Raw genomic sequence first — 23258 nt, 5'->3', positions numbered from 1 at the left:
ATTTTTAAAGTCTGCTTCATCTTTCAAGATCAAAATACTTGTGCTTCTTAAAAATAATTTAGCAATAGCTATCAATGAGATAATTCCCATCGATACTAACGCTCACTATACTTGGTCATTGCGATTCCCCAAATGCAAGGCCATAAAACATACGATATCATAATTGGTAATACATAAATAGATATAATAATATATAGTTACAAAGTATGGTACATTAGAATCGGTAAATCAATAGATTAAAAGCTAACCTACGATGAAAAGCATCTATGTATTTCACTAATGACGTTGATATGAGTTCTGGGAAAACAAAGATGCAACAACGGAACCGAAGATGAAGACATTAGCTTAGGCTTGACCCTGTCAATGGCAATCTTGATTGCAGATGAAGTTGGAACATCATACCAATGAAGGAACCAAGAAAGTAGTATCGAACGTTTATCTTGGGGTTCCCCATTAGGCCATGTCCCCAATTTTAAATATTTATGAAAATCATCCCTCAACTCCTGAGAACCATTTAGGAGCTCTTCCACCTGCTTCCTAAGAGAACCTACAAATGTTGATTGTATGATTCCTCCTTTTGGAGCAGATAATTTCTGAGTCATCAACGCCTCAATATAAGTCAGCGCAAGCTGCAAGCAGATATAATTGAACATGTTAAGTCACACGTATGCTTATGAGGGACACCTGAGTGTTGTGTTGTGTCAAATGCACACAGCCTTGAGAACCCATGAACAACAGGTTATGAACAGGCGAACAAATTTACTGTTGCACCAAAGCTCATGTTCATGCAGATTGTTGAGATATCATCTCAAAATACACTTGATTGGAAGAAACAAACACGGATACATGTACTAAGCATCATCTACCTCATCTTTAGTGAACATTATAAGGGATGTTTAATTGCAACATATATGATGGAATCCATTGGTATTTTGTCCAGGCAACATATATGTTGCTTGGCTCTTTAACCATCTTTAAATAATACCTTAAACAGTTAAACGTAAGAACCAAATCTAAGAGGCCAGAAGGGGATAAACACCCCAACTGAATTATCAGAAACATTGTTAATTGAAAAAGGAGGTATAACTAGAAAACGGTAAATATATATCTAACCTTAAAAGCAGATATAGATAGCGAGTCCCCAAAAACAACAGCACCAGTAGTAACTTGGCCAACCATTGATTCAATAGTTGTGTACAATGATAAATATACCTGAGAAAGGGAAAAAAAAAAGAACAGGGTACTATCAGTAAACATAACGCCACATTTTAAAAAAATGAGAAAAAATATGATTTGAATGCTAAAGCAAGCAAACATAAACTAATATGTTCATTATATATATATATATATATATATATATATATATATATATCAACTGTGAGAGGAGCATATCTTGATTTCTTGACAGTACTTGAATAATGCATTGGTAGTCATCTGTTATACTTACCTGTAAAAGAGCTGGTCTATCCTTGCTCACACACTCAAATAATACTTGCAAACAAAATTCCTTGAAATCAGCATCGGATCTGCAAGCAAGTTTCATTCAGTTATTCAGATATTGGTATATATTTATAGAAAGGAAAATGATGCTGAGTGCTATAAGTCTGCATGGTTTTATGATCTTTTACTTATGAAATACGATCTTCAATATCAATGTCAGTAATAATGAAACATAAATGGCGAGATAGCACCAAAAAATGGAAAAAGAAAACAAAATTGTGGACTGTGCGTCACTGCAAAAAGTTTGTATGGATAGCAATCAAGTCAACAATACGGCTTATGCAATCAGTTGGCTAATGTTACTAGAGCAGACAAATACGAGCAAAATTCAAAACAAGATAAAATGAATAAGCAATCACTAATAATATTATATGTACAGTTCGCAACATATGGCTGGGGGGATCCAATCAATATCTAGCATTGTTGCATGGATCTTTTACGTATATGAAATTTGTACTTGGATTTGTTCTCTTGGCACCACTCTAATATAAATTATGCATTTGTAATCATTAAAGGGTATGTTACAATGTAAAAGTATTCATGTGTCTCTTAGCAAGCAAATTAGACTTTTGCAGAGTTCATGAGAAAGTAGTAAGCTTAAGCTAACATGACCAAGTGTCCAGAATTGGATTATTCTGCCCACCACCTTTCTTTCCTTTTTCCTTAGTAAGAAAATGTAAACTTCTGCATAAAATAGAATGAGTCTGTCCAATATCCACACTTCAAGCCTAAAGTGGCTACTACACGAAGGGGCATGTTAAGATATAAAAATTCATGCACTTTATCCCATAATTTGAACTTTTCGGAGAGAGACTGTTCATGAAAAGGCATTATTTCAGACAAGTAATTATTCATCACAAGATTTAAGTAACTCTTCATGCTTAAAAATAAATAAAGTGAATTAAATACTAAAGATAAAATCAAAACAGAGCATGGATGTGAAAGACACAGGATGAAAAAAAAAATAATATCTCAATATGATCTTACCTGCTATACCAAGAGGGGTCACAACAGAGTTGTGCAAAAGCAATCAAACTGGGATCAGATGAGAAGGTACTGACCAACTGATCAACTGTGGCAGCACTAGATCCACTATGGATGTCTGAGATTGTATCAGATGCTTTTGAACTTGTCAAGCCAAACACCTAGACCAACAAAAGTTAAACTGGCTGTAAAGAATTTATGAAATATTGTCTTAACAGAATCAAATATAATGCAATTTCAACCTTGTGCATTGCGCGTGACAAGAGCGACTGGCACCCAATGGGATCATCAACATATGAACAGGCTCCAACTTTTCTTTTGATATACAGAACACCAGAATTAAATGGATTATTCTTGTCACCAAAATTCCACCAAGGTTTATCTGTTATTTAATGCATAATATGGGGTTAGTTTTTTCAAAAGAATACAATACAAATGTCAAATTGTTATGAGATCATCTAGATAGAATAATAGTTTATTGTTCACCTTCAGGGGCAAAGTCTATTACTTGAGGCCAGTAGCGAGGCCCACAAACACGTATTCTTTTCAACTGCAGCCATCAAAACCAAAAAACTTAGAACCGTGATTCTTTTTCTCCAATTAAATACTAGGAAATCGATTCACTCCCAATCAATCAAACAGAAGTTAATTCAAACAGAATAAATGGCTACAGAAAGTGAAACCCAAGTAAGACAGAAGACAATTCAGACTTACAATAGCTCTTTCTGGAAGAAGGCAAGGAGTGACCTCACAAAAGCTTGATTCAGCATAATGTTCAGTTTCTCTGATTGTGACCTCAAGAGGAGCATAAACAGGCAGACCTGTGTCAACATCAACAGTTTGAACCCATCGTGCCTCTGTAGCAAGCACATAGAGATGCCGAAATGCCTGTAAAAGAGTTTTTTAGAAGAGCATAATTTCAAAGAATAAAATACATAGACACTCTTGAGTATTTTCATTGCAACAACAATTCCAGATATCTGATATACCTGAAGGTGGCATCTGTTATCATTCGGACCAGTGGGCATGCGTGGATATAGAGTAATGAGCAAGGCTGCTATGGCACTGTTGTTTGTCGAAAATGTTCGCATTCCACCACCAAGAAACAAGAAACCAGTAGCTAAGCTTACCTAGAATAGCAGATTTATAAGACCCAAAGTTAGAAGTGATATCGAAGAAAGCCAAATAACACTTTAATAAATAAATTTAAAGCATATACAAGATTTTGCTAGAATATAGAAATGTGATTAAAGTATATTTTCCAAAAGTATGAAGTATCTGAACTTCAAAGTGATTTGTCAACAATACTATCTCCTTTATGTACATGAATAAACAGGTACACACATTTCAGATGAAACACAAAAGCTAGCCCACATCATAGCAATCTTATAGAGATACATAAATTACAGTTAAATGATGAGTAATCATATGTAAATGGACAAAAAAGGAACGAGGATATGAGAGAAAAAATTGGAGTGGCGCCTATTGTTAAAAAGATGGTGAAATCTCGTTTTAGATAGTTTGGACGTATTGGGAAATGACCAACAGAGCATCTAGTTAGAAGAGTTGACTAGATGGAAGATAGACTAGTGGTTAGGGATACAAGGAGACCTAAGAAGACTATGAATGAGCAGTCAATAGAGATTTAAGCAAAAGTAAGCTTAGTGCAATCATGATATATGATATTGAGGTATGGCGTCGTTTGATCCAAGATGCTGATCCCACCTAATGGAATTAGGCTTTGTTGTTGTAATATAAACAAATTCCTTCACGAGAGAGAGAGAGAGAGAGAGAGAGAGAGAGAGAGAGAGAGAGAGAGAAGGGGAAGGGAGGTGTTTGCAACACTTACTGCCATCTGAATACCATAACTAGATTGCCCATCTGCACAGTTTCTGCTCCTTAGAAATCTCAACAATCGAAATGTCTGCAAGTGTCCAGACCCAGCCATAACCTGCAATGCAGAAGTTCAACTGTAGAATTTCACCCATACTTTCAATATAATAACTAGTTAAAAGTGGAAGCAAGAGCAAAGCATGTACCACAGATAAAGAAAGCACAATCAGATGAAGGCAGGTTTCCAATGTGACCCGATCTATGTAGCGAGACAGCCCCTTTGGGAAAACCTTTCCACTACTTGTAGGGGAAACAGGCTTGATCTGTAAAATAAAGATAAACTATTTGGAAACCATCCACTTAACATGCATGGATGAGTTAATCAGTGTAATAATTAATAGGGTTTAGCTAACATGTGTCCTAAGGGCACATGATAAGCTTACTATTAGTAAAAAGTTTTAAAAAGTTTTGCAAACTTAACATGTGCCCTAAGGACACATGTTAGCTAAACCCTAATTAATAACTAAATGGACCAACCTCATTCAGAAAGTATATAGCAAATTCATAAAGTAATTCCTGTGCATTTCCATTTCTTGTTCCAGCAAACACCAGCCCTGACATGATTAAGAAGAACTAGTGTAAAAATAAAGATCAAACAACACAACCACTGAGTTGTTCCTAGCATGGAAATTAAAAACATAAAAGAAACCTCAGCTAATTAAAATAAATATCATCAACAATGATGGTAGCCCATGATGATTTATATAGTACAAGTCACATAATTACCTTTGATATAAAGAAATTTGGCAATAAAAATTCTAAGAGAAAGATCAGTGGTACATAGAAACACCATGTTACTTAAATTCGTGATAATATCAACAGAAAGACCAAGAAGCATTTTACCAAGAGATATACAGGCTCCAGCCACTACATTAACATAAGCCTGTACGAAAGCCTCAGCATCCATATCATCAACATCATCACCTTCACCATCACCTCCGAGACCCTCTACACCACATTTGACAACCTGAGGAATTTGAGATAACACCCAGTCTTTTGACGGATGTACCCTACAAAATATGCAGCAAATGTGAAGCAAAAGGATTACAAACAGATCCCAGTAAATTGCTAAAAATAATATAATATTACAAACCTGCTCCACATTATCAAATTTCGAGCAATGACACGAAGCATTATGAAGTCGGGCCTCACATATTGCAAATCAAAATATGTACTGGGAATTGGCAACCTAGACACAATTGCCTCGGATTCTGTCTGTCAAAAGAATACAGCCGAAAGTTACAAAGACTCCAAAATAAGTTTATATCACATGAACAATATGTGCTTTTTTGCATCAATGTAACGACATTGGTAAAAGGAAGCTATAAAATATGTAGGCATTGGAAGTGTTAATACTGAACCTGCTCTTCACAATATAGAAAGGCAAAAAGTACTTAAAATTGCATAAATAACTAAACAGACTTCTTGACATATCTATTACTTAATTTAGACCAAGTTTACTGGATGTACCTTCAGAAACATTAAAGCAAGGGCAACGGTGGCTCCTGGTGCAGTTACATCAATATTGATAGTTGTCCCATCCATCATCTACATGAAATAGGAGAAGTTGAAGTGTTTAGATCAGTTCCTTCTATCATGATCACAATATTTGCCATACACAATTCATTATAGAAAAAAATAAAAGAAAATACAATTGACTTCACTGAACCTGTGCAGAGCCACGATTTTCATCCATTGAGTTTGTCGAAAAATGAGATCTCTCCTGTTTTGAAAGTACTTATGAGTTATGCAAAGTACATTCTAAAGTTTCTAATGAAAGAAGATTGTAAGAGTTCTTGAAGACATTACTAACAGTCCTCTTTAACTGCAACCAGAAACAAGAAGTTCTAAAGTTCTCAACAAGGGAAAGTTATTGAGAGAGAGAGAGAATTTGTGGATTGCATAACGTACATTTTGAACTTTGCCACCAATGTAAAGAAACAGACGATTCACGAAAGTGTTGATGAAACCGAGTGTATCTTCTCCATGTCCTTCAGGCAACATATATTTTAGATAAAGAAAAAGTAAAGCAGGATCAGAAAACTGTTATCTGTGTAAGCACATACCCAGTGCAACGAGGCCCAGTGCAAATCCAGCAGAAACGGCATGACCCTCTCGCTCAAGAACATTATCACCCCCACTTCTGCGCCCAATTTCACCCTGAAAAAAAGTTACATGCCAAATTAATGAAATTAAATATTAACACATGACAAACCAAAGATACCGCAACCCTATAAACCTTAATTCAACTAGAAAAGACAGAAGTACTATTGTTATGGACTAGATACTCCAGGCCAAAAAGACCCAAACAGAATTTGGTCTAATGGCTAAACCATAAGTAACCCAGAAGAGCAAACTTAAAGGGATTCCATCTCTCCAAAAGCAGATTACAAGCCACCTCCCAAAGCCAAAAGTAAAGGGATAAAATCTCCTTAATGGTTGAACTCCCATCTCTATAATGAAGAAGTATGGAACTAAATATCCTTAATGATGGAACTCCGATCTTTATAAATGAAGGAGCATGGAACTAAGGCCCTTGTTGACTTAAGCATCAAAGTCGTAGTAGTTACTTCCAATAATTGCGAATCAACAAGAAATGCCGATCCAGGCTTATATTCCCAGATTCTACTCTATTGAACATGTAGTTCCCCAAATGTATTGGAACCCTGGTCCTTACTTCTTAAACAACTTTTCTGCAGAATGAAAATAAACAATGCTATATGCATAATTGCATATCATGGAAGCAATTAAATTACAACTCCGTTAAACCAATTCGTATGCATAAATGATAATAAATATAGAAAAATTCTTAAGTTATTGCAATTAGTAGAAGGGGAAAGAGGCAGCAAGAAAGTAAATCATGCTGACGGGCCAAATGATCATTACAAACACAGAAAGCAGCAGATTAGTCAGTACACGCTAAGATACAAGGTATTTCTGGAGAAACAAAGGAGATATCAATAGTATTTCTGTAAGATATGTAGAATAAAAAACAATATATCTTGACATTAGAACTAATTTTGATATTGGCCATGACTACACCATTATTTCTTTATCGGTGATTAAGGTTTCACTACTACTAGTATAAATAGAAGTTAGTCTTTTTCCATTGTAACACACCATAACATAATCATATCAATGTATTTCACATCATCTCATAGTATTTGTTCTCTTCCTTATCTAAATTCCACATTCTCAATAGTTTCCTATACATGCATGGATTGAATATAACAGGCAAACAAAACTTAAAAATTTTCAAGAATGAAATAAATAACAGAAAAATGATAAATAAATTTACCAATAAAGCCTGCATTGTTTGTGGATGAGCAGAACCTTCATATAAAATCCCAAGAGACATTAAAGCTGCTGACTGAGAGGGAAAAAGTGCACTTGCAAATTAACCAATGGGTGGAATTGTGCAAACATTAATAGTACACACAAACATTGAATGTTCTCGAGGAAATATACAGAACATGAGAAAAAGTACCTGCAGCAGGGTTGGAAGCTCTAACTCTGGATAAGAAGAAGGATGACGTCCAGGAATGTGAATGTAAAGACTCTGCCAGAAGAAAATCGATCAGTCCTCATCTAAAACAAGTTTGACCAATTTAAGATACCAGAAGCAAAATAAAATGCAGGGATTGTGAGTATGATGAATGTTGCCATAGACGCTGAATAAAAAGGGGCTGATTTCATGGAAATCACAAACAAGCATAGTACATCTTGTTGCTTTGTCTGCATATAAATATGAAAAAACAAGCAACTATGTAGATGAGGGTGTGCTTTCTAGCAAAATTCATTGGAAAGGGTATTCTTTCTAATGCATTCAAGTGAGGACCTGCTATCTGCAGGCTGGGATCTTCAATATTATCATTGGAAAGGGGAAAAGATTGTGTTTTGATACCTTTGATATTGCTGGTTGCATGGTACCTCTGTAAGAAGCTGCTAGACCAAGCATTAATCCTACAGTAGTACTTTCATGCTCCTGCAATAATGTAGCGACAATAATTCCACTGTCATACAAAATTAAACTTGAAAGAAAAAAAATACAAAGAAAAGATGAAAACATCTCCTCAAGGCCATTAATATTAAGTGCTTGAAATTAGTTGAAATTGGCACTGACTTGAGAAAAGAATCAAAGAACTGTAAAGGCAAAGTCAGTTTATTGTCCTTTGGAAACTTCAATTCCCTAGTTGCAGTTAACCCCCTAAGCCTTGTATATGGTTTAATTACCCTCGTCAATTTTTTTTTTGAAAAAAAAAATATATATGGAGTCCAACTAAAAAGGTAACAACCGAAAGCAAAATAGTTATCCAGTGTCAAAAAAATATACAATGAACTTAAAAAAGCAGCAGTGAATACTATGGGATATACATAGCTCAATGCATTAGTTCATTCAGATATCATTCCAATTCAAATTTATAATTAATTATTTTTCTAATACAATCAATAAATAAACCATGAGAATATAATAGAGTGCTAAAATTAAGATAACAAAATTAAAGGAACCTCCAATGGATTCAACCTGATTAAAATACTGGTAAATGTCAGTAATACTTAATACACGTAGATGCCCATGCAATCCAAGAGCAAGAAGAAGTCCAGCATGAACAGAGTTTGGTTCCTCAGGCTTGTTATATATTATCCACGTTCTTGACATTCTTCCCTGCAAAGGGGTATGTACATTATGGAGAAAAGACATCCAAGATATAACATTATGCAAGCTACATGAAGAAAATACTTCTTACGCATGAAAAGTAATATTACAAGATCCAATATTTAATTAAAAAACTAAATAATACTAAGTCATTCCAAAGGGCCAAATAAAAGAACAGACATGAGCATCTCTTGCTAACAAACTTGAAAGAAACTCAATTTTAGAAACCAAAGAGGATAAGGATCCTCTCATGATTATAATGAACATGAGAAAGTTCCATATTGAACAGGAGAGGATCTGAAGTTGGGCCAAAAAATCAGAGTGAGAAAACTGTGTTCATAAGTTCTGGATGCATCAATATGCACCTGAAACAACATAACCATAATCCATGTCAAACCTGAAGGGGCGCTAGTCTAAGTCCAGCAGCAACAGCATTATGAAATTCAGGCCAAGACTTGAGTTCTTGTATGTTCCTGATGTTGGGGTCGAGATTAACCTTCGAGTGGACAACAGTATATAAGCCATGACAAATACAAAGAAAGTGAAAAGTTAATACTAACTTCATAAGCGCACAATAGAAACTTACAGTCGCATTCTGTTGAGCAGGCAACCGACCAGCCAGTACAAGCTTGGGAACTGTAAACGCCTATTATAAAAGTCCCATAAGAAAGTGTAAACTACAATGAAATCCAAAGTAGTTAAATGTAAGAGCACCTCAGTTAATAGTGTGTATATAGTAGCAAGAGTAAATGCCCCACGTCCAAGAGGAAGTGAAGTGGTCCTTTGAGCAAGATGCCACAATTGAGCCTTCACAAAAGTTAAAAGGAAAAGGAAAACGTCAAAGGCCAATATTCCAAAAGGACAAAACATATCCAGTCAGCAAGAAAAAAATAAAGAACATTTGAGTAAAGGTCAAATTTGAACGTGAAATTGCAAGTGTGATTCAATTCCATCCCTAAATTCTCAAACTGTCAATTTAGTCTCTGGAATTATATTCATAGGCCAGTTCAGTTCTTGGACAGTCAACTATTATTATTTTACGAAATGACATGTCAACACACCATAGGAAAATGATATAATTGGAAAGAACTAACTATAAATTTCAAGAAATTAAAACTTGACCAACAATTGATTACTGACTAGAGCAAGAGCTGGGGGAACCCACAATATTTGAATTAAAAAATTCCAAAATTTCTAATTCACAATAATCAGGTGTAATTTTTTGTAGTCAAAACGGGTTGAGGAAATACAAGGTCAGATATATCTGCGGTTTAGGATTCATAAATTTTAATCCATTGGTCCCTAAGATTAAGTCGTTGTGGATGTGTGTAAATTTAGGGACCAAATTATGAGTTTTCTATTTAGGGATAAATCTGTTATAGCTACAACTTTTCAGGGACAAAGCTGTAATTTTACTTTGTATGAAAATACAATTGATAATAGAACACTGGCATTATCTGATGCATGTAGGTGACACTACCTAGAGTGATATCACTTAATGGTTGTGTATGCCACATGTCATGGTAAGACAGTTTAGGTAATTCAAATTGGTATATGAAAGAATGTTGAAGGCAGAAGGGACTTGCTTAGAATATTACTATCAACACCATGTCAGTTAGATCAGTAATAAAGTGATTTTTTACTAAATAATTACTTGCCAAATCAAATACTGTTTAAAACTAGGGCATACCTGCTGGAGGTCCTGATCAGACGCACTATGACTGACAGATGTTTGAATTGCCACAGGCCTTGAAGAACATAAAAGGCGTCTAACCTAGTAAAAGTAGCAAGAGCCAAATTCAAGAAAACAGGAACAAACGTTATGGGTAGCTTTTGCAACAGTGAAACACTTATCAAGTGACAGTGGGTCGTTATTATACTGCAAGAATAGACCATGCAGTAGATAGCAGAGGACAATCACTACCATACAACCATTCCCAGAATAATCCAAAAATCAAGAAAAGTCAGCGAATTTCAAACTTCTACAGCTGCAAACAATCAATATATATACATTGACAAAAGAAGAATATCACTATTACGAAGAGAAGAAAAACACAAGATAAAAGGAGGGTAAAGGGTCCTCCTTAGAAGAGCAAGAAATAATTGAAAAATAAAAATCTACCTATGGAAAATCTTCTAAACTAGATGTTGTTATGCATAACATACACAAGAAGGCATAACAATAACCATCATGCAAAAATTCTCAGGATCATGTATAGTGTTGGCAATAAAGCTGGCTACTGATCCTTGCCTAAAATGGTAAACTGAAGCCCAAAATAATCGCTTTCTTAATAGACAAGCCACAAGAAGGATCAGAAGAATGTATCACTGCAAGATATAAATAATCTAATCAATCTTATTCCAAACTTCCTATGTTTAGTGAAACAACACAAAAACAGACCTCATTCAATCTCAGATCACGACCATAGCGCAATTGTGTGCTCGAGTTAAAAATATGCTCCATACCATCAGTCATAGACCCATCAACTGAATCTGTATCCTCAAACTTTGTTCCTTCCAATCCAATTGCATCAGATATAGTAGAGGATATTGTGACTGGATGTAAATTTAGCATGTAAGGTGTGGACATAGAGATTACATTCACATTAGTTGGTGTTTCAATTTCTCTATACTTGCATTCACGTGATAAAGTTGACATTGCCAAATCTTGTCGACCAAGAAGAACATAAGCAGCTGCTGGCCAGTCATTGGGGGGAGAATCTCGACACTTATCTAATGCCTAGAAAGCATAACAGTAATTAGGTGCTAAGGGCTCAATCAAGTTATTAAAACGGATACCTTGCAAGCCTGAATAATCGAAGACGAAAAATACCATAGTAGCAATGGGACTATAGAGAATAAAAGAAAAAAGGAAGAAAAGAAATAGTGCTACAAGATAATTGAAACAATCAAAGAAATGTAAGAAAAACAGCAGGCAAAATCTGATACATTTTGTCTTATCGAGATTATGCAAGCAGAAATAAGAAAACATACAGTTTTAAATATCAGGAAAAAAAATACCACCTGCAGCATGAGGTACTCCATGAACAAATTTTGTCAGATTATAAATTGACATAAAACATCCTCAAGAAATTCAAACTTACATGACGAAGTGGAAGTGATATGCCAGATGGAAGTGAGTCCAACTGTTGAAGTCCAAACCTTTCACCAACCATTGCTAAAACAGTAAGCTCCTCCTTTGAACCATGTGATCCCATGGAAATGTTACAGTGAACCCCAGAAGAAAGATTCTTCCCTTGCAATTCTGCACCAGATAATATACTATAAAAGGAAACTATTTGTCGGGCCAAGCTAACCACAGAACTTGCATCTCTACGGACTAAAGGTGGAAGATCACAAATATTGGTATAATTGCATCCATGTTGCAAGCAGTTCTCAAGCCATCTGAACAAACTTGGACAAATTTTATGGGAACTTGTGGGTCTAGACAGCATAAACTTTTTACAGAGGCCAGGGAAATCTCGAATATAGTGATCTAAGTAATTGTCTTCACCAAGAAATTCAGCAATGTTGCATAACAGAATTGCTAGAAGCTCCAAGTCCCTATTAGCAACAACTACCATATAGGATCACAGAAAAAATATAGTTTCAACCAAAAAAGAAAAATTAAAATAGAAAAACTAATTACTAAGGAAAACACTGGAAATCATACAACATACAGAACAAGAAGAAATGCATAAATCAGATGGTAGAAAAAATAAGTTAAGAACAGTTTTTCTTTTTAAAATAAATATCATTAAGACAGGGAAAGAATGCTACAAGAAGATGGCAGGATAACAAATCCTCCAAATAAAATAACAAAAGATTAGTAAACCATAGTTTTCCAATCTCTCAACATGACCAAGAGGGAAAGTGATCTAAAAATATCAAGAGCTTTACACCAAATAGAGGCCAAATGTGTAATTCTATCCCATAAAACTAGTTTATCTGAAAATCAAACAGAAAGAATATGAAATTCACAATTTAGCTGACAATAATTGGCTCACAAGAAAAAAGTTTATTCTCTAGGCCACAGCATAAGAAAAACAAGTGCAATTCCCCTCTGTACACCATAAATCTACAAATTATGGTAATATAGAGATGCAGAAAATGAGTAACAACAGATGAAGTCCTGAGAGAAACCTTCAGAGCCAAGTATACAGACGAACAGAGGCTATTATGGATGTGGATGATCTTCCAGCAGTTTTCAACTTTTAATAGAAACAGCAGGCCAAGAAGAAAAATGGCAGCACAAGCACATTGAGCCTAACAAAAACTATTGGTCGAAAAGAAGAATACAGCCAACATAAGGATGGATGCTACTAAAGGTGTCAAATAGAGCAATAAAAGAAGTATTAAATGAAAAACGTTTTAGCCTTTCTTAGCAAAGACTCTATGGAATGTCAGCCTCTCTTGGTGCTCTGCTTATGATCTTTACCATAGAAGAGTTCCCATTCTGATGGGCAGAAATACTACAACATTGTTGCATCTATTAGCCTCTTCGGCCCCATCTTTTTTTTTTTTTCAAAGTGTAATAGAACGCCAAAATATCCTGCAATTTGTAGATTACTTTACAAGTCTTTTTTTTTTATATTCCAAAATTTTAAATGGCTGATTTACTAGCAATAGGATTCTGGTAACAAATGTAGTAAATCCCAAAAACACACAAACCAAGGTCTTCTACTAACTGTTTAGCCATGTTTTGAATGAATCGTCAATACATATGTCTTCTTACTCCTCAACCACTGAACTTTCTTCATTAAATAGGTCAGTCTTAATCTCATATGATAAGGGGGAAAAAATGACTTGGTATATCGATTATATTCAAATAACATTAATATGAAGACTGCACAAGACAAATGTAACCAACTGCTAATTCAAAACATCATGCCCTTTGAATTTCTAACAATCATGCAATAAAATGTCACTATATGATTATAAAATAAATGGTAGCTACTCATCTTAAACTAGGGCTATATCATAATCAAACCAACCTGACACTAATAACAATAAATTAATAACTAGTAGGTAGTCAAGAACTAAAGATTACGATCACCAAACCCAATCAGTTAGCTGGTTGCTAAACCAAGTGAGCATTAGCAGGCAAAACGCCTACCAGAATGGAAATAAGAGATATTCAGAACAGACTTAGCTATGTCCACCAGAGACAAATGCAAATAGGTACCTAAATTGCTTGAAAATAAGATATCAAAGGCAATACCTCTTCCGAAGATTGTCAAATTTCAGGTTCTCATACAATGCATGAAGGGAGTCCAGGCTTTCTACTAGCAGATCCGAATAAAATGGCTTTTCAGAACTCTCTCTACCGTCCACAAGTGATTTAGAGAAATTTGATTTTTTCTGATAAAGTGATGCTGCACCCGATGTTCCAAACATGGAGTTTAATTTACAGAAGTTATTATGAAATTGGCTATTGAGAAGGAAGTCCCAAGCAGAGTGTGCCGCTGAACCAGAACACTTTTGGGATGTATCGTTAGATTTTCTGCACAGTTGCATAATCACATGACAAAAAGAGTCCCATTCTGAATCAACACTAGATTCCGTCTCCGATAAATGAGCAGGATCACCATCTCTCCAGAAAACACCAAGAAAATGTCTGTAGAAACTAGAACTAAGCCCCTCAGCAAGTGCAGTGATGCAGTCATTAGCTAATAATGATGAAGGACTTTGTCGTAATGCACATCTAAACATCTGCAAATATAAGGCATGAATATCGAGATCAGGATTTCCTGTTAATAAGTAGAACTTTGAATCCAGTACCAAAAAATCTGCCAGCAACTTCTAAGTGAAAAGGGAAAAGAAAGGAGCCTTAGTTACAAATCTTCATACCTGCCTATTATTTACTATTACATTGACACGCCCCTCAACAGCATCAGCCAGGCCACTAATCTTTAAGTCGTTAGGAAAAGATGTTTCTGGAAACTTCAAATCATACAAGTGCTGACCTTTATTTAAACAAGAAGGTAGTACATATCGACACAGGCATTGCCTCCCAGACTACAATACAAGCAAACATACCAAAACATATATTAACATCTTGATGCCACTTGAATCACAGAAAATATTATATAAGAAAATGAAGAAAGTCAAATAAGGAACAAAACATCAATCTGATAAAAAAAAATTAAAAAAATTTAAACTCCCAAGTTTTAAGCTACATTTATAAGTTATAAGAAATTGTATCCAGACAACATAAAAAAACATGTCAACAAAAATCTTGGGAACATATCAGTTGAACATCACAAGGCCAGAACAAGTCAAAGGCATCATTCAGTGAAAAATGACTGCTTAGTAGAAACTTAATGACCTCTACCAAACCACTAAGTCTATCAATACAATATTACTAAGGAAAAAGACTTCCTGAAGTTCAAATATTTAAAGGTAAATTTAAAAAATGATGTCACCTCCATTATCTGAAAAAATAAGTGATAATTGAAACAACATTTTTAGCATTGAAGCATTAATCAAAAAAGAGAAAAAAAAAACACAAACATTAACCCACAAGGAACCAAGGAACATATTGTATCATAAATAAAATTTGATGCCAAAGAGAGACAAGTAGATATAAAACAATAGACATACAGGAGGAAATGTCGGGACAAAGAAAAGAAATTAAGAATGTGTCAGTCAATAGGTTCCCACCCATGCGTAACGCTTACATAGAGAAGCAGAACATTATCCGGTGCCAAAACAATGATATCTGAATAAGGAAGTAGTCCAACTTTGACCCTGAAAAGCACATATATATTTGAAGAAAACTACATATATTTATAAAAGCAAATATGTTATGTGGAAATAGACTTTCACCTGGGGCGAGTTACAGTCACAGGTGAGGCTGCAACCGCATCTATGATCCAGCTCATGTCAGGTTTAACATCAAACACAATCTCATTATTTATCTCAACACTCTGAAGCCCAACAGACAACAACTTTCTTTGTTCTTGGTGAAAGAAGCAGACAAGAGGAGTTGCATCATCATTAGTGGCCATGAAGACCTAGCAATCATTTGAACGAAAATTCATAAACAAAAAAAAAAAGAAAAAAGAAAAAGAATACAGAAACAATAAATACTAAGAGCATTCAACTCTTTATTTATGGACTAAGGGTACTGGTCTAAACTGAATAAAAAATTTCAATTGCATAATTTGATTCTATTGCAACAAAAACATTTAGGCAACTTGGGCAGATTCTTTTACAAAACATCATTAAAAGGAATTAATTTAAAGTTATGTGCAGAGTAACTGTAAATATAAAACCAAAACCAAATAATAAGATAATCTTAGCATACAATAGAAAATGGTTGGAACTTACAGTGAGAAATAAAAGGGGAATAATACAGTAATAGTGTATAGACTTCTAAAAGACATTCACAAAGCACTAGTGCAACAAGGTGGTCCACTAAAAACTGAAGAATAAATCAAATAAAATATTAAAAAAATTTGACAATCATTTCAAATTCACTGCATGTGTTAAACTAATAATTAAAGTTAAGAAATAAATTAATTATTAGTTCCTCATTTTGATTATTTATTCCTCAGCTGATAGTATTATAAATAAAACAGCTTTTAGAACATGTTATACCATAGATGGCATCAACAACATTCTCACTGATTGCTTGAAAAAAGGAAACAAGTATACGATTAACTTATGAATGACATTTCCCTTCAGAAATTCAAAATGGATACATAAATAATTAAATTGCATAATCAAGTACACATTCAACCATAGCCAGATAACAGAAGCTGTTACTACCTTACAAGCAGCCATTTGAGCTCCCTTTCCATGCCATATTCTACGAAAGGACACGTGTTTGGATAATACTCCCATAGGGTTTACATTTGATGAACAAGCAGTTGCCTCATCAAAGTTAGAATTGATCATTTCTGCAACCCATAATGAGTGCTGCATCTTTCCTGAATCAATATACCACCATAAAAAAGTTACCATAAGAATATCACATTGACAATGAAACCAGAAACTACTTGCAAGAACTTTAATGAAAGAAACCTTTATTATAGGATGCCATAAGCGGCACTCGATCACTTGTCCAAATTGTCTTTTCATCATATTCCTTCATTACGTTTGATTTCCCTCGATCTTCAATAAAAATTGGCTACAATCACAGTAATTAAAGGGAAAAGGCTTAGAAGGAATAAAACAATAACTAGTATTGCCAGGACAAGAATATAATGCATTAGATATGTAACATCATCACAAGATTTGAAAACTTAGATATAACAACAAAGAAAAAACCCCCAGCAACATTTCATAGGGTGCCATAACTTACTTCTTGTTCATCTAATGGATCCATCAGGATCAGATGTGAACATACTGCATTTCCTTCACCCTTTTGCATATGATTAGGTGCAGTAAACATATCACGAGCACCAATCAAAGGGCTTGTAGATGAAAAAGGTGCACGTGATGGTATATTTCCCTCAAATTCCTGCTGGAGTAATAAACCAAATGGAAGAGGCCATATAGATGAAACAGCACGAGGAAGTGGTGGTGATACTACTTCACCTATGAAACAAAAGGAATTATTAGCCACCACAGCAAACGTGAAAATACTAACAGGCTGGCATGTAGACAAAGCACAAATTTGAAATCAAATACCCCCAAAAAAACAAAGCATGTAGGCATATCAATTCCTTGATAAAGCAACACAACAAATGAAATTGAAGAATCCATGCAGATGTCAAGGTTATAGAAAGAAAGCCGCTGCAGCATTTAACCCATAAAACAATTGGGCCAGTTTCCTCGTGCTACAAACACAAAACATATACACATAAACCTGCAGTTTATTGGCTAGTTTGATTGTAGGTCATTGGTTCTATACCAATAATGACTAGAAGAAACCTGATTCCAATAACTAAAATAAAGCTTTTAAACCATCAAGCCATAAAACTACTTTCATTGCCATCCCATATGATTTCCTTCTGAATTTTCGATCGTATGATGGTTGAGATTCACTTAGTGTACTCACCAGAGTTATTATAGATTGTCAAACAATCAATTTGTAATATACATAGAAGAGCCTCAGCTGTATGACCCATGCGACACCAGCACACCTAAAATTTCAAAATAAATAGTTGAAAACAAATTATTTAGTAAGTAGAACAAAAAATTAGCTTTACTACAGCGGAGGAAATAAATCAGTATTCTGAAAGTTTAGAGATCTACTATTGCACTTCCTGGTTGCATGGACAACATTGCAGCCATCAGCTGATTGGATAAATATCAACCTCCTTGAAAACCCAAAGGTCAAAGCCAAGTCAAGGGAAAGGAGACATTCTTGGATAGAAGAGGGTTTTCATTATTAAGAACAAGGATTTAAAAGAACGAAAATATAGCCTCTTTAAACAGAATAAATAGAATAAGGTCATCACTGTTTCAACGATCATATGAAAACTGTTTATCCAGTGACGGATCTAATGCCAAATTTTTCCTTCAAAATCAAAACACTCCACCAAAACGAAAAGCTTGAGCAACAGCATAAACTATATGCTGCTGCAAGGTTTTCACTTCCTAAGCTCGGCCAAAATCTCTGAAACAAATAAAATGAAATACCCAATATTTATCAACCATGCCAGATAGCCTACTCCATAAGTATCTAGTGCTACAAAATTGCAAAAACAACTCTGGAATCTGGCTGTTTCCAAATAGGAGCAACAATATATCTGGAAAAGCTTACCTCTGCAAACTCGTCAAAGGAAACTGTGCACAATGATAACTATTAGGACACCAGTCCAATAGGTGACTTAAATTGGTCTCACATCATGGTTCATTTTAGTTATGAATATGACACGATACAAGATACCCTGAAGTAACTAAGATTAGTGAGTTGATCTGTATCCTATAAGATATCTCAATGCATTTGCAGAATTAGTAGTCGAGTGTTATTTAAGCTCAGAATTAGGAAGTGTAGAGTGGAAATTGAACTGCATCTGTTCTTACTTCAAATAGAGTACTTGTGATTCGATCACAACTATGAGCAGAGCTAGTACACTTCTAAAAGAGTACTTGTAATTTGATCACAAGTAACAGCAAAGCAAGTACCTAAACCTCAAACTTAAGTCTACCAAACAAAATATATGGCAACAACTAAAATTATAACAACCTACATAAAAATAATGTTCCTTAACTTTAAAAGCATTAAATAAAATAAAATACTACACAGTGAAGCAATCCAAATGTAACCATAAATTGATTACAGGAAAGCAATCCTTAACTTCATAACCAAAGTTCAGTCTACTTAAAACCACTACTACAACATAAATAAAGCTTAAGCCAAAAACTCACACCTTAACAACCGGTGACCGCAAGGTAAATCTCTTAAACACTCTTGCACCAGTCGACCAAATAATCCTGCGTCACAAATCACCATGTGCGTTTAGATTACAGCACAAAGCTCGTGAATCCAAACGAAGTGAACAATCATGCAACATTTGAAACTAAAATTTTTTAAAGCTCAACACGATCTCGTTGCTGTCGATTTTCTTCATTTCTGCAGCTACAGAATCAAGTAAGGACATAAATAAGGGTTTTGCTTACCGGTTGCCTCGGATGAAGAGCTCGTTATCGCCGCAACTGGTCAAGGCGGAAGAGACCTCGTCGCAACTATCTTCGACGTCTATGTCACGCGTGATTTCAGGATCGAACAGGAAGTATTCGTACTTGGCGGTGACAGCGTCGTCGGCAACTTTTCCGTCAAGTGCTTCGGCGATTAGACCGAACGGCTTGAACTCCCCGAGCACCGTTAATTGACGGACGCCAATGCTCGACGACATTTTCTCCATTTCCTTTTTTATTGGGGGGTTTGGTTTAAGCTCTGGTTTGAGTTAAAGTAGCTGAGTGTGAAGACTGAGAGTTGAGTTTTGTTGCTGCGTGAAGTGAGCAGAACCGTAGTTCCTAGTTCGCAGTAGCGAGGTTTTGCGTCCTCCCGCTCTTTAGTCCTTTTTTTTTTCAGTTTCAACCTTCCAACCCAAAACCCTCCCTTTCTTTTAGATTTTTCAGTAATTATTATAATTAATTTATTTATTAAAATAAAAAATTCTATTTTTTAGGCAATTTTTTATATAAAAATTAAAGTAGTGATATATTTTTATTTCATAATTTTTTATATTTTTTAAGAGTATAAAAAGTGGCTGATTAATTTTGATATGGAAAAGGGTTTGGTGATGTACATTGAAATGGGTGTTTCACCAATTTTTACACTGCTATGGGCCATAGAACAAACGCAAGTTGCGTTTTTTATTTCCTACAATTAGTTTTTTTTGTTTTTGAAGGTAAGGAAAAAACGCATGTTGCGTTTTTTGCATGGAGGCAGAACAAACGCATGTTACGTTTGTCAGATTGGTATTAAAAAAAAATTTTTAACTTAAAACGCATGATGCGTTTGTCAAACTGATGGGCTCAGAATTTTTTTTGGGCAGAGTAAATCGCATGTTGCGTTTTATTTGGGCCGAAAATTTTTTTTTGAAGTCTATAAAACGCAGGTTGCGTTTTATATGTAAAATAATATTTTAATGAAGAGCCTTGCATATAAATTGCTAACTCAGCTATCTCTAACTCGTACCTCACTCCTAAATCCCTCACTTGTGCTCCCTTTCACCTTTCATTCATTCATGCATCCCATAATTGTGAGATTTTTTGGGTATTAGAAGGGTAAAAAAAGTGAGATTATGGAAGGTATTGCAAATATACGAGTGTATTATAACGGTGAGGTTATACCGAACACACACGAAGGAGTGACTTTTGTTTGTGAATGTCCGTTTTCATTTGTTATTCCATATACCACGAGTTTTGTAGAGTTGCAAAATGGTATTTGTGTCAACATACCAAGTCACATTTCGAAAAGTGTGAGCTATATTTTGTACAGGAGTCCTGTACAAGTATTTGGTGGGCTGATACAGTTTCAAATAATGGCCATCACTGACGATGCAAGCATGCAGCAGATGTTCTGTATTTATCAACAAACCCGATTTCAGGTGCCGCTAATAGAGCTGTACGTTGAGTTTGAACAGCATACGGGGGTGGACGAGTTTGACGAGGAGGACAACATTAACGAGTTCGGGGATATAGGCTGGGAAGAAGATAACGATGACAGTGAAGAGGAGTTCGAAGCCAACTATGAAGTCGATGACGAAAACGATGACGGAGATCTGGCAGGCAATCCGGCGGTGCCAAATGAAGCGCATGCTGTTATAAGCCAGCAGCCGTTTGGTGTTCCGTCTTTTATGTGGACTCTTGATCTCGAAGCCATGCATGCCCCAGAATTTCCTGAGTATGCGAATATGGGTATGTTATATTATGGTTATTAATTCACGTTACCACAAGTGTCCATTTTATTTGCCTTGTTTGACTGATGGTGGTGCGCTTATCGTAGGTGAAGGCAACGCTGCGGCCGAAGATGGTGAATTCAGTGTCGGAATGGAATTTGGCTCTAGAGAGTCGGTGATATCTGCAATCAAAAGCTACACTATCTCTAGAGGAGTGGATTACACTGTGTATGAGTCTGAGCCGCAGACATTCTATGCGAAATGCAAGGGTTATGGTGCCGGATGCGATTGGCTTATCCGAGCTAGCTTGATTCGAAAGAAAGCTTGTTGGGAGATCAGGAGATACAATGGCAAACACACGTGCACCATGGGAACGATCTCGCAAGATCATGCCAAGTTGGACTCAGACACAATTGCAGATGCCATTAGGCCGCTGGTCGAAGCAGATCCGTCCATAAAGGTGAAGTCTATTATTGCAGAAGTTCAGTCAAAGTTCAACTACACTATCAGTTACCGCAAGGCTTGGTTGGCAAAGCAGAAATCTGTCGCAAAAGTTTTTGGTGGTTGGGAGGTTTCTTACCAGACTCTGCCAGTTTGGTTGAAAGCAATGACTGCAAAGATGCCAAGGTCTCGTGTTCAAATAAAGACGCTCCCTGTTTACCGTGAGAGTGAGGAGGTTCAAGGTGTAAGAGTTCTTCATCGCGTTTTTTGGAGCTTCTATCCGTGGATAGTAGTATTCTGACACTGCAAGCCACTGGTGCAGGTTGATGGCACACACCTGTACGGAAAATATAAAGGTGCGCTTCTAGTTGCTGTTGCACAGGATGGGAACCAGAACATTGTGCCTATTGCGTTTGCAATAGTCGAGGGTGAGACGGCAGACGCGTGGGAGTTTTTCCTAAGCAACCTGCGGAGATATGTTGTGACCATCGATGGCGTCGGCATTATTTCTGATCGCCATAACTCCATCGACGCAGCAATAGCTCGCAGCAACGGTGCATGGTCACCGCCAAGAGCGTGGCACATGTACTGCATCAGGCACATCGGTTCCAACTTCTTAAGGAGGTTCAAGGCTCCGTATTTGCATAAACTCGTGGTTAACACAGGTATTTGATTTCATTGTTATGGTTCTGTTCCTATTAATTTCGTGCAAGTTGCTTATGATTAAATGGTTTCTCCAACAGGATATTCTAGGACGGAGCAAGAGTACAACAAAAACTACCAAAGGCTGAGAGAGCGGGGTGAGGCGTATGCGCAATGGTGTGATGAGATCGGTGTTCAGAGATGGGTGTTGGCATTCGACGGGGGTCATCGTTGGGGACATATGACGACAAACTTGGTAGAGTGCATAAATTCTGTCCTGAAGGGTGCACGCAACCTTCCTGTGACTGCCATTGTTAGGTCTACTTTCTATCGGTTAAACGAATTGTTCACTCGGAAGAGCGCCGAGGCTCATGAGCGTGTCCGCAATGGATTCACATATTCAGATTTTGCCACCAAAAGAGTCGAAGAAAGTTTTCGACGTGCAGGCAACATTGTGGTCAATAGGTTCGACAGGCGCAACGAGATGTTTGAGGTTCGCGAAATGCAAGATGGTTCCATTCACACCGTTAATCTCGCGCAACGACACTGCGATTGTGGCCATTTCCAGGTCGAGTGACTCCCATGTCGCCACGTCCTTGCATGTTGCGCCAACCAGCGTCTTGATTGGCAAATATATGTGCATGACGTGTACAAAATGTCCGAAATTTGCAAGGTCTACAGAGGCGAGTTTGTCCCGATGGGTGACCCATCTACGTGGGCTCCGTATGAAGGAGCGAAGGTGATCGCGAATTGGACATTGAGGCGCGCGACGAAAGGAAGACCCAAGTCAACCCGCTACTTGAATGAGATGGATTCGCGGGACATGCGTCGTCCTCGCC

General features: G+C 36.2%; 1 protein-coding gene across 3 annotated transcripts; it reads right to left on the bottom strand.

Annotated features, from left to right (window-relative positions):
• Positions 1–155: 155 nt before the first annotated feature.
• On the bottom strand, positions 156–20052 carry LOC112702364 (anaphase-promoting complex subunit 1). Of its 3 annotated transcripts, XM_025753361.3 has the most exons (38): positions 19610–20052; positions 19360–19423; positions 18239–18303; positions 18042–18126; positions 17343–17578; positions 17063–17168; positions 16808–16968; positions 15863–16050; positions 15715–15784; positions 14885–15052; positions 14256–14746; positions 12139–12598; positions 11436–11774; positions 10725–10808; positions 9749–9841; positions 9621–9680; positions 9432–9530; positions 8903–9043; positions 8282–8362; positions 7865–7936; positions 7676–7747; positions 6444–6537; positions 6289–6368; positions 6047–6100; positions 5848–5925; positions 5471–5592; positions 5221–5387; positions 4855–4931; positions 4524–4640; positions 4334–4435; positions 3474–3614; positions 3199–3372; positions 2971–3034; positions 2727–2866; positions 2488–2645; positions 1448–1526; positions 1114–1212; positions 156–629 (listed from the first exon to the last, which is right to left on the bottom strand). In XM_025753361.3, the coding sequence occupies exons 3-38, from the start codon at positions 18275–18277 to the stop codon at positions 249–251; spliced, it is 5172 nt and encodes a 1723-aa protein (XP_025609146.1). In that variant the 5' UTR covers positions 18278–18303; positions 19360–19423; positions 19610–20052; the 3' UTR covers positions 156–248. The 3 variants fall into 3 exon arrangements, with proteins under 3 accessions (XP_025609146.1, XP_025609145.1, XP_072055147.1); XM_025753360.3 differs by lacking the exon at positions 18239–18303; XM_072199046.1 differs by lacking the exons at positions 18042–18126; positions 18239–18303; positions 19610–20052.
• Positions 20053–23258: the final 3206 nt, after the last annotated feature.

Source organism: Arachis hypogaea, chromosome 7 (genome assembly GCF_003086295.3).
Source record: "Arachis hypogaea cultivar Tifrunner chromosome 7, arahy.Tifrunner.gnm2.J5K5, whole genome shotgun sequence".
NCBI lineage: Eukaryota > Viridiplantae > Streptophyta > Magnoliopsida > Fabales > Fabaceae > Arachis > Arachis hypogaea.
Note: the sequence above shows the minus strand (reverse complement) of the source record. Positions and strands in the feature narration are given on the sequence as shown.

Excerpts from the sequence above, each read along its gene's own strand:
- LOC112702364 (XM_025753360.3), bottom strand. The coding sequence starts at position 19,854 with ATGGAGAAAATGTCGTCGAGCATTGGCGTCCGTCAATTAACGGTGCTC. Across the intron at positions 12,599-14,255 it reads TTTGACAATCTTCGGAAGAG|GGACTTGGAGCTTCTAGCAA; the intron begins GTATTGCCTTTG and ends TGTTGCTAATAG. Across the intron at positions 4,436-4,523 it reads TTGTGCTTTCTTTATCTGTG|GTTATGGCTGGGTCTGGACA; the intron begins GTACATGCTTTG and ends TCTGCATTGCAG.